Source organism: Cnephaeus nilssonii, assembly GCF_951640355.1.
Source record: "Cnephaeus nilssonii genome assembly, chromosome: 21".
Taxonomy (NCBI): domain Eukaryota; kingdom Metazoa; phylum Chordata; class Mammalia; order Chiroptera; family Vespertilionidae; genus Cnephaeus; species Cnephaeus nilssonii.
In genome coordinates, this window is record NC_137092.1 from 43749840 (window position 1) to 43761550 (window position 11711).

The 11711-nt window shown below is 62.4% G+C and overlaps 1 protein-coding gene across 4 annotated transcripts; it reads right to left on the reverse strand.

The window, feature by feature from the left end:
* Window positions 1–8416: 8416 nt before the first annotated feature.
* On the reverse strand, window positions 8417–11495 carry TOMM40L (translocase of outer mitochondrial membrane 40 like). Of its 4 annotated transcripts, none has more exons than XM_079760464.1 (10): window positions 11430–11486; window positions 10992–11240; window positions 10664–10731; window positions 10323–10415; window positions 9999–10100; window positions 9757–9862; window positions 9454–9576; window positions 9273–9349; window positions 8989–9133; window positions 8417–8853 (listed from the first exon to the last, which is right to left on the reverse strand). In XM_079760464.1, exons 2-10 carry the CDS (start codon window positions 11104–11106, stop codon window positions 8714–8716), a joined length of 969 nt encoding a protein of 322 aa, XP_079616590.1. In that variant the 5' UTR covers window positions 11107–11240; window positions 11430–11486; the 3' UTR covers window positions 8417–8713. The 4 variants fall into 4 exon arrangements, with proteins under 4 accessions (XP_079616590.1, XP_079616591.1, XP_079616592.1 ...); XM_079760465.1 differs by having other exon boundaries at window positions 8989–9091; window positions 11430–11448; XM_079760466.1 differs by having other exon boundaries at window positions 8699–8890; window positions 11430–11495.
* Between the last annotated feature and the right edge of the window lie 216 nt (window positions 11496–11711).

Sequence of the window (11711 nt, forward strand, 5' to 3'; positions counted from 1 at the left end):
GATGGGTTGGAGGAGAGCGCTGGTTGGGAGGACGTGCATAGGCTACTGTAGAGATAAGTGGTGTGGTGCGGGCCTGAACTCAGCTAGAGGCAGCGGGCACACGCAGGTCCGGGGATGGGATGACGGGTGTGGGGGAGGTGAGGACAGAAAGCAGGCCCTGTCTATAGCTCAAGCCTCGCCCCATCTCCCCAGACTCCCCGCCGGAAACATCACTCCTGCAGGGCCTGTCGTGGAGCTGCCATGTCCACTCTGTATCTGGCTTCTTGAACTTCTCAGATGGTGCCCTCGGCCTGAGCTGGCCACGTCCTCCTTTTCCTTATAAACATCAGCTCAGCTGTCACTCCTCCAGGCCGTCCTCCCTGCCTCCTCCTCAGGACCCCCTGCCCCTCTGTTCACGGGGCATCAATGACCCCCCTTTACTTCTTTTTTTTTTCTAATATATTTATTGATTTCAGAAAGGAAGGGAGAGGGAGAGAGAGATAGAAACATCAATGATGAGAGAGAATCATTGATTGGCTGCCACCTGCATGCCCCCTGCTGGGGATCGAACCCACAACCCGGGCATGTGCCCTTAACCGGAATCAAACCCAGGACTCTTCAGTCTGCAGGCCGAGGCTCTATCCACTGAGCCACACCAGCTAGCCCCCCCCCCCCCTATATTTCTTTATATCTACTTAAAGCTCTGGCTCCCCCCGCCCCCCAGCATGTTTAAACTCCATGAGGACCAAGAACATCTTATTCTTTTTTCTTTCTTTTTTTTGACGGTCACACACCTGCCTTTATCGTGAGCAGCAGGCGGGACATTCCAGCAACGGGACAAACATTAACCTCCAGCATCAGGTCCGTGCGCCGCCTGGCTGCACCCTTGGGAGCTCACACAGACGCCGGTGCAGAGCAGCAGGAGAAGCTCTGTGTGTCGGAGAGTGGGGATTTGGGGGCTCCGGAGAGGCTGTGGACTGTGCCCCAGATAGGGCTGACAGTGCTGACACCAGGCCAGGCCTTGAGATACGGTCTCATGGCCCCTCCCCCTGCACCTCACAAAGTAGCCTTGCGAGATAGAACACTGTCAGCTTTCTGAAGAACAGGATGACCCTGTGAGGAACATGGTGGTCAATGGCATGGCCCTGACAGTGTTTGGGAAAAACTGTTTTGTCTTGGGTTGCTTACTCTGCAAAAACAGGATGTGGTTAGTGTGCTTACAAGGTGGTCTTGCACAGAGGGTCGGGGCTGCTCTCTGACCTCCCTGTCTGGAAGGCCGATCAGCCGCCGGCCGGCAATAAAGGCTCCCTAAATTTTAATTTGGTTTGGACTCCAGTGGTCTTTACTCGCGTTCCCTCCACAACACTTTTAGCTCACCAACTAGGGGGCCTCATTCTCCCCAGGCCCTCTGCATCTGGGTCATGGGACCCCGAACCCCCTCCTGCTGCTCTGGGGGCCCTGGTCCTGACCGACCCTGGGCAGGCCCGCACTCCCCGGGATATTTCCACACCGCGTGTCCCGGCCTCCACACCCCGTCCTGCGGGCGGGTGGACAGCCCTGCAGAGGGGGAGCCCCGGGGCGCACGCAGCAGGAGGGCGCGGATTTGGGAAGCGCACGGAGATAGCAGGGGCCATGCCCAGACTTCCCGGTGAGCCCGCAGATGGCCGGCTACAACCAGAGCGGTCCGGGCCCCACACCTCCCAGGGGCCGGCGGGCTGCGACCTGGGACCAGCCGGGCACCTCGTCCGCGGTTCTGAGCAGTTCGCCCACGATGGGCCAAGTGCACCCGCTGACCGAGGGCCTGCGCTCCTGGACCCCGTGCAACCTGGCTACCTGGCTACCCGGAGAGGGCGTAAGGGGCGTGGCTTCGCAGGTTCCTGGAGAGGGGGAAGGAGACGCTGCACCGCGCAGATCCCCCCACACTCGACACTCGTGACCCACCCACCCGCCCCTGACCGGGAGGTCACCCTGCGGAGCTGGGGCCTGGGCTTCTAGCCTGCGGACATCACCCTGGCGGGGCAGCGTGACGGGGAGGACCAGACCCAGGACATGGAGCTGGTGGAGACCAGGCCTGCGGGGGGCAGGACCTGCCAGAAGTGGGCGGCCGTGGGGTGCCCCCTGGAGAGGAGCAGAGACACACGTGCCATGTGCAGCGGAGGGGCTGCCCGAGCCCCGGACCCTGAGATGGGGTTCCCTGGTCCGGCCCTGGGTCTGTGGTCACAGTTCTGGAAACTCTCCGGGCCCAGGACTAGGGCTTCCTTTAGGACCTCATGGCCCTGCCTCCTCCCTGGCCTCTCCGGGTGGAAAAGGAGGGAGCTCCGCTCAGACAGCCAGCAGTCCTGGGCTCTGGTGTGTCTCTCCGGCCTCTAAGGGGTGAGGCCGCTGTCTGATGGGGAACTGAGCGATACAAGGTGAGCTGGCGCCCCGCTTGGTGACGGAGGACCTCCCAACTCCCCTTTCTGCAAAGGGCACCGCATGTCTGGTTCCTGTCCGCACGTGTGAGGAGCGCGGAGCTGGCCGGCCCTGCCCATGGGGCCTGCCCCTCCCCCACACCATCGTGCACACTGTGCACATTCAATACAGTATTCTGTATATCACTGAAACCTCAACAACGCTGTTTAAAAATGAAAAAAGAAGCTTTTTGTAGAAGTCACGAGTGTACTTGGCGGAGGCGATCTCACAAGCTGAAGAGCGAGCCGCCGGGCTGGGTGTCCGCGCACGGCCTCGCTCCATCGAGCCGCACGAGGTAATCGGCCACTCCGCGCCGGAGAGGCACACGGGCAGGAGCCCCTACGCATCTGTTTTTAATATATTTTTTATTGATTCCAGAGAGGAAGTGAGAGGGAGATAGAAACATCAATGATGGGAGTCTCACACAGCAGGTTCTCAGCCAGTACTTGTTGACTGAGTGCATCAGCGTGAATTCGAATAGAATCACACTCAGCAAAGATACCAACAAACGCACCGGCATAAACACACTCACCTCTTCAGGACCAGGTCTGCGCCTGAGCTCGCCTATTGTAAACACCCAGTTACGCGCGGCCCATTGGGAGTTGTGCCTGAGAGGAAGGGTTCCCCCTGCCCACTCAGGGCCGAGGCGAGGCCCCTTTAACCTCAGTCCCCCCCCCCCCCCCCCCCCCCCCCCCCCCGCCCCAGCTCTGTGCTGACTCCAGCCTGCACTGGTCTTAACGCCCGCAGAGCAGCACTCCTTACAACGTGACTCCGCTGAGGAGCAGCAGGCAGAGCTCGTTCCGGTGGGAGGACTGTCCGTACAGACAGCCGGTGCCGGGCGGGGGCAGAGCCGAGGCCTTTACACCCAAACACCGGGACTTGGACTCTATCCAGGTGCGCAGAATCAGACTTACCTAACAGACACACCCCACAGTGTCCACGCCCAGACACCCAAACAGCGTCTGAAATTCCTTTTTCTAGCCCGGCTGGTGTGGCTCAGTTGGTTGGAATATCAATCGATGCACCAGAGGGTTATGGGTCTGATTCCCGGTCAGGGCACATACCTCCGTTGTGGGTTTGATCCGGGTCAGGGCGTGGATGAGAGGCAACTGTATCTCTCTCACATCGATGTTTCTCTCTCTCTCTCCCTGTCCTCCCTTTTTAAAATCAATTAAGTACATATAAGTAAATTACTTTGTCTGTTCATAGGTGTTGGGAGAGTACACACTTCTTACACTTGCAAAAATATTCTTCACTGTCAGTGAAACACAGGACAAGCCCAGGGAAGACTCCTACCTCTGAGTCTTAAGCTTATTAATCAGACAGGACCAGGTATTTTGCGGGGCCCCATAAAAACAAAAATGCTGAGCTCCTTCTTAAAAAAGCACTAAGAATTTCAAGACAGCAACACCAGAGCACCAAACCCAGCCCAGGAGCCTTCTCGGGGCAAGAGCGTGGCAAGCTCACCGCCCACGAAGCCTGCTGGGGCCCGAGAGTCCCCGCTACTGCGGCCACCTCGTCTGAGCGGCCTCCTCTTGGGAAGCAGGGCCTCCGGCTCGGAGCGGCTCTGCAGCTGGCCCAGCTCTGCGGGGAAGGCCGCTCTGCCCGCCCTCTGCGCGTTCCCAGACCCACCCACAGGCTGCTGGCGGGGAAGCGCCGCGGTCTGCTTAGGGGCATCTTCCAGGGACTCCCGAGGTCCCCACCCGCCAGGGGCCCTCCCCACGTGCCAGCAACCAGAGCCACGGGCATGCTGGGAAAACCTCCCAGGCCCTTTGCCCAGGGCCAAAGTCTCTGAGAACCGGAGGCCACACACTACAGAAGGCCCTGAGGACATGACCCCTGACCTGGGCCGCTCCAGGGATCCCGGGGAAAGAGGTGGGGTTTGGGGAGGTGCGCGCCCCCCCCCCCCCCATCCTGTGGCCTGCAGGCGACAGGCTGCCTGAGAGGAGCAGGCAGGCCCCCTTCTGGGGCCAGAAGAAAACAACACCATCTGGAAGCCTCTGCAGAAAGGGGAAGAGCCAAGGGCGGCCCAGAGGGACTGGGACTGCGACAGCCACCCAACCCCAGGAGCCACGGCTGGGGGAGGGGAGATGGCCGCGGACGGTTCCTCTGCGAGGCCAGCAGGGTTTCTTCAGGGAAGAGCCTCCCCCCAACAGAAACAACCCAACTGCGCCGAGCCGTGCCGCTCGCTCCGGGGCCAGCTGGCTCCGTGGCACCCGCTCCACACCGCAGGCGGCATCGTGACGAGGAAGGGCCACGTCTGTCCCAGGGACATGCCCTCAGTCAGAGCACTTAGGGTGCTCACTTCCTGTGAACACAGGCTTCCGGTGGCCCTGTGCTGCCTGCAGATGCGAGGTGTGCTGTGCCCAAGCCGCCCTCACAGACCTGGGGCACCGCGGAGTAACCTGTCATCTCGGCCCCTCACATGACCACCCACTCACTGCCATCCCAGCCCTCATGCCTGTCTCTCACAGAGGAGCAGTGGGCACTGGCCCACCTGCCTTTTGCTGGGACCTGTAAAAGGTCAGCGGGCCCAGCGGCACCAGCCGGCCTGCGGGCTGCGGAAGTGCCTGGATGGGCAGGAAGGACAGTGAGCGGCCCTCCCATCCCAGGAACCCAGACTTCGCTCTGCTTCTCCTTGTTCCCACGGAGCATTCGCCACAGCAGGCAGCGCTCTTGAAGACCAGTCAGATGATGTCACTGTTCTGCTCACCTCCTTCCAGGCCATGATCTCATGGCCTCGCTCCCCAGGCCACCTTCATGGCTCTGTCCGCCTTTCTCAATGCATCCCAGCCACACAGCTGTGGTGCCACCCTCAGACACGCCTGGCACCCCTCGGACCTCTGCGCTTGCCTGACCATCCCTCTCCCAGAATGCTCACGGGATGCCCTCGGCTTGCTTTCTCTTCTCTCTCCGGTGCAGTGCCTGCCACACAGCAGGTGGCTGGTAATTGCTGAGTTAATCACGATGCCTTTCTGTGTCCGCGTTATGAGGCTACGCTCCCATCGTAATGAACAGGGCGCGCAGTCAGCATGCCAAGTCACTCAGCTGAGAGGCTGTGGAGGCAGCATGCAGACTCGCGGGTCTGATTTCCAAACTCTTGGTTCCCATGACGCCGCACTATTTTCCCTGTGAGCAGTGGGCACTGTAGAAGTCAAACAATCTTGATTTGAATTCAATCTACATCCCTTCACTATTCTGTGACCTTGAATCTCCGCCTGTCTACATTTCTGAAAAGCATGGATACAACACCTGTGGGTAACAAATCCTGTGCCTACCCGTAGGGGTGTTTCATCCCATCAGGTGTGACCGCGGAGCCTTTGAGATCATCCTGCCGCACGGACATAAGGCGATGCTTCAGGTGTCCAGAGCCCTCCCTCAACGTTCCCTTAGGAGCCAACCTAGCCTGTCCCCACCGCAGCGCCCTGCTCTCTGCCAGGCCCACAGGCTGGAGGAGGTGATAGACCCGCCATCCGCAGCCTCCGGGACTGCAGCCACGGCCAAGCCGGCCTCCGGACCCCCGCCCGCGCCTCCTCTGCTGTGCAGGGCGGCCAGGCCCCGACCAGGCCGCAGGGAGGTGCTCTCTGCTGAAGTCCAGAGCTTGGCTGCATCTCTTGCCGGGCACAGTGATCCTGTCTGCGGCTGGCATTGCGGCTAGCAAAGCAGGCCCAGCCGGCCCAGAAAGCACCCAGCAGAGTAAGGAGAGAGAGCTAGTCCAGACGCCTGGGACCCACACCTGCCACATGGGCACCTGTCAGACCAATTGGTGCAGTTCAGGGTGAGCACTCACAGGACTTGGGCTGGAATGTGACCAAAAGGGTAACCAAGGAGGACAGCCTGAGGGAGGGGCAGCGTGCCACGTACCAATTCAGAGGCCAGGACTTCTCCAGGACCCCCGAAGAGGCCGGCTCCTCAGCCTGGAACCTTCCAAGGCTGGAGGGACCGAAGGAGGGCGCTGGGCCCGGGGCCTCCCTCAGCTCTGACCTCTGTGGCCTCCAGCTCCTCTGCTCGCCCACCCACTCCCTGCGCTGCCTCTGCGCACGCACCTTGCAGACATCAACACGTTCACAGCACAGCCAGTCAAGGCCACCAGGCCCTGCCCTCTCCCAGTGTGGCCGCCCCGCCCCGAGGAAGAAAGCACTGCCGTCAATGACCCTCCGCACCACCACCACCACCACCACCGGCAAAGCCAAGAGAGCGGCAGTCCCCTGGCAAACTGACCACCGGCCTTCGCCAGCACCACGTCTGCAACCCCCACCCCGGCTGTGCCTGTCCAAGTGGGAGCTCCTCCCGCAGCTCAGACTCAAGTCTGAAGCCCCGTGTCCCACTCCCCACAGGCCCAGCCCGTGAGGGCCAGCTCTCCCTCCTCAGGGGGAGCTTCGAGATCGGTCATCTCCAAACAGACTCCTCTGTGGCCTCTGCTACCCGAGAAGACGGAGCTCCCGCTGGTAGGACAGCACAGGGCACGTGTCTTCGTCCTCGTGGCATGGCCGAGGCCAGGGCACCGAAGGCTCCGAAGGCTGGTCTCCCCCGCAGTGGGGTTCCAGAAAGTTTTTAGAGCTGCTCTTTCACTTCCATAGGACACTGTGGCGGCCGCAGCTCCAGGAGCCTGAGTGTGCTCACGGCTGCCTGGCCCCCTTCTGCCTGGTGAGCCTCCCCCCAAACCCAGAAGCTTCCTCCCAAACCTCTGCCAAACTCCCAGCTCCTCCAGTCTGCCCCTCCCGGGCCTGCTGGTCCTCCAATCTGCAGAATGCATCTCCCCCAGCCTGCCCCCCCCCCCAATCCTTCCTGCTCCCTTACAGACCGGCCCAGGGTTCCTGGAGGGACACTGACCAGCTGCCAGAGACGGGGGGGGGGGGACTCTGCACAGCTCCACCACAGGCCAGCGGCCACACCAGGGAAGGAGGAAGGGAACTGGCTCGGCGGGAGCGTCTCACGGCCTCCCTGGGGACCCGCCCGTGGGGCCTCCTCCCGCCCTCTCCCTAGTGCAGTGCCCACTCGGCTCCTGCCGCTCTCGGCTCATCCCAGCTTTTTGGTTCAGGAGACGCCAAGCGGCTGCTCACGGGCTCTGCACCAGCATTCCTGAGGCCGATGCCATCCACACCGCGCCTGCCAACCTCTCAGACAAAAGCGCCTGTCGGGAGTGGTGCTCCCTCTTTCCTGGGCCTCTCCCCTCCTCCTCACTGGCCCATCCTTCCGTTTTCATTCCCCTGAAGTTTTGCTCACACACAGCTCCTGGCAAAGCCCTGGCTCCAGTCCGCCCCCAGCTCTGCGTGTCTCCCTTCTGTTCCGCTCACTCCACCAGCCGCCCTGGGATGCTCCCGACCACAGAACACACCCACCTTCTAGAACTGCTGAGAAGGCCAGACCCTCAGATTCCTCACAGTTGAAGTTCTAGCCAATTCTGGGGCTTTTTTCACTCAGGGCCCTCAGAGCTCGGGGTTCAAGAGAAACGGCAGAGGCGCCGGGGACCCTGGGACCTCGGCAAGGTCTGTTACCGCGGCGCGGTCTCCTCCGGTGTGACAGCGAGCCTCGCCGTGGGCTCTGGGGCTGGGGCCTCGGACGCTCAGCGGCCACATTACCCTCCTTTCCCCGGGGCCCCACTCCCTCCCCCTCCAAAGGCTTCTGTGTGCCAAGCTGCTGGGCTCCGGCTGATCCGGAGCATGAACAACGCGCATGGCCAAATCCGGCACCTGCGGGCTGGCTGCGCGATGCCTCTGTGCAGGGTCTGCGGCCAGCCCCGCCCGGCCGGACACACCGGCCTGGAGGGGCCAGAGGAAAGGGAGCCCGGTTTCCTGCAGCACTAGCTGCCCCTGGGCAGTCAGGGCGTGGCGTGACGTGGGAGCTGTTCTCGGGAAGCACAGGAAACAGGGGGGAGGAGCGCCTCTGGGGACGGGTGGCCCCGCTTTCTGAGGTCAAGGTTCTTTCCCAGCCTGAGGCTCTGGGGTGGCAAACGGGAGGCGCAATCCCATGCAGACACTGCTGCTCTGGAGAGGAAGAGGTGAGGAGCTTTAATCCAGTCCACAGGGAAAGGAAGAAGGGGAGCAGGAGGAGGCACTCCGCCACGGGCCCCGCCCCTGCTCCCTTAGCCAGAGCCGCCGCGGGACAGGGGCGTGCGGGGCAGGGCGGTCCTCAAACCACCGTCTCATCAGTGCGGGCACGGCGCCGGCCCACTCTGCTCCTGGGACCCAGAGGTCACCCAGCCAGGTGGGCTGCAGAGAAGGCCCACCTCTGGCCTCGGGCACCTAACTCAGCGGCTGCCGCTGCTGCGGGCCCGGGCACCTCAGCCCACAGTGACGCCGAAGCCACAGTGGAACCTGTTGCGCCAATGGTTGAGGAAGGCCCCCAGGGCGAGGGTGACGGGCAGCGGGGGCATCTTCTTCTCCAGCACCGCGCCCACACACCAGTTACTGTCCACCACGCCTGCAGCAGGAGATGCGGGCCAGGTTAGGTACCCGGGCTTGGAGAAAGGAGTCGGCAGAAGTAAGGGGGAGCGTCCCCGCCCCCTACCTGCCCCCCATCCCACAACAGCTCCGAGTGTGGTCCCATCATCCTCACCTTTGAACACCATGTTGGCCTGGGGCAGAGTCAGGTGGTAACCAAAGGAGAAGGTGGTGTCCTGTAGCCTGGTGTTTGCCTCAAACTCCACACCAACCTGAACCTGAGGGTGGGAGAGGCCGGTCTCTGTAGGGACTGCGGGGTCCTGGCGGGCCGGCAGCAGGAGGCACGCGTGAAATGTGTGGGAAGCGCAGGCGGAAGACAGCCGGTCAGCAGGGCCTGTGGAGGCCCAGGGTGGGCTCCAGGGCACGAGTGGCATGCGGTGGGGGGGTCTGTCGTCTCACCTGCTCATTTGCCCTGTGGTAATAACTTGCATGGGCCCCACCTGATCCCACATTCAATGTAGCGACCCAGTGTACAGCTGTGGAAAGCAAAGGCGGAGGACAGGAGCATTACTGCTGTGGACACAGGCCAGGAAACCCCGCCAAGTCCAGCGTTCCCCTCCATCACGCCCTCGCAGCACACCGGAGTACTTCCCCGCCAGCGTCAAGATGGCCCCCTCTTCGCCGGGCCGCCGGTGATACACTAACTCTCCTCCCAACACCAGCCGATGTGTGAGGCTCTGCAGGAAGTGAGCGACCACGATCACTGGGAGTGGGAGACACAGAGTCAGGCCTAAGACAACACGCCGGCCTGCCCTCCCCCGCAGGGACCCCACCCAGCCTGACCCAGGTTTCCTCTAATCCCTGAACTGTGCGACGATGAAGAAGACTGCCAGCATCAGCAGGTGGGCAGCCAAGATAAAAAGAGCCCTGTCCCAATTCTCACCCGACTCCCCAATCAAGTCAGGATTTCCGAGGGTCACAGTCGCTGTGTAGTCATCTCCCCGGTACTCGCCGTCAAACTGCCAGGTCAGGAACTTGGACTGCTGTGTCTGGGATGGAGTGCAAGAAGTAAGATCTCCCTCCCTCTCTGCCAGCACTGTCGCCTCTGCTCCTCCCCTGAGGCCGGGGAGCAGGACGGTCATGGAGGAAAGAAACCCTCGGGTGGAGGCAGGAGCCATGGGTCACCTGGAAGACAGCCTTGGCTCGGAGCCGTTCTGCCAAGAGGAGCAGGACCTGGGCGTTGAGGCTGCCACTGCTGTCCCAGTCACCGACCACAGTGGGGAAAACCTGTTGAAGAGCTAGACAGTCAGACCAAGCTGGGCCGAAACCCAAATACCAGAACCCAGCGCCCCCTAGTGGAGCCACAAAGAAAAGCTCCCACTCAATCACTGTCCCTCCTCTCTTCCCATTCAGAAGAAACCCAGAGGAACAAGAGGTGCCCTCCCCACACACACGTTTCCTCCTCCTACAGGCGGCTCTTAGAGGCGGCCCGGCGCGCGGAGCCCTCACCTCCGTGGGGCTGAGTTGCCAGTCCCCTGCGTAGGCCGCGTGCAGGTGGTAGCCCGGCAGGCCCAGGGCACTCAGGTGCACAGTGTGCGCCACCTGCGGGAAGAGAAGCCGTGGAGGAGAGCATTCCTGCGGCCTCAGTCCCCATCCAGGCCTTTCAAGAATCCCAACTATCCAACACTTACTGAGGGTCACCTGACTAAAAGCAACAAGTCCCACAAGCAAGGGAGTTAGGGCCCGGCTCCTCCCCCCTCTTCCCGCAGCCTGGCCGGGCAGGGAGCGGAGGAAGGAGGGGGCGGGCCGGGCAGAGGCGCAGTGAGGAGGGGCCGGAGAAGTGGGAGCACCTGGAAATGGCTGCTCAGAACCTTGTTGACAACGAGCTTCACTCCCTCCATCTGTCCTGGGAATACATCTGAAGGTGGGAGGGAGGGAGGGAAGGAGTAAGCCCAGAGAGGAGCCCCGACCCCAAGAAGCATCCCCGTGCGCGTCACAGCAAGCGCTTTGGAGGAACTGGCCTCCTTTCCGGTTCTGCAACAAAACGCCCCACTCCATTGCGGCACCTGGTCCTCCCAGAGGCCGGAAGCCCGGCGTGATCTCCCTTTCCTGCTCCCATCCCTGCACGCCAGCGGGCAAGACCCCCCCCGCCCCCTCCACCCGAGTCCAGGCGCTCACCTTTGCACAGGCGGTGCAGCTCATCGAAGCTCCCGGGGTTGGGCAGAGGTTCCTCTCGACGGGGGCTCCGGCGGGGCAAAGCCCCCATCGGAGCCAGGCCCAGCGTGTTCCCCATTTCAGTCCAGAGGACGAGGAGGGGCCGGGGTGAGCCTGGGAAGGATGCTATTCCTCCCTCTACCCCCCACGGGCCCCACCCCCCATCATCCGGCTCCCCAGCCCCGGAAACTTCCACATGGTCCGACGCTGGGCCTGGAACAAGAAGAGCGGGGCGAGGGCACCGGTGTGGGCACTGAGCCGCAGGCACAGTCCCGTCCCACCCTGGTCCCAGCCCCACCTGCCGTCCGCCCCTCCCCCTCTAACCCTCACCCCCCGGCTCCCCCCGCCTCCTAGTCTTTCTACTCTCCCTCCCGAGGCCGCAAGGCGAGGTTCGCCACGTACCGGTCGCCTTACCGCCTCAGACCTTCGTGCTGCCCCTTCCCCCCCGGCACACCCCGGTCATCTTGATGGGGGCAGCCATCTTGAGTGATGGCAGGACTGCGGCTTCACGCTGCTGTCTCAGCGTGGTCGTGAGCACCATCTTGGAACCGGGCAAAAGAAAGCTTTTAAAGACCCGGCCCTCCCGTGACTGGGCCCCGCCCAATCTATGAAAAACAAGCGGCCTTGATCTCCCAGGGGCCAATGGGGGAGGAGGAAGCAGAGGAGTGGCAGGCGCCGCGTCCA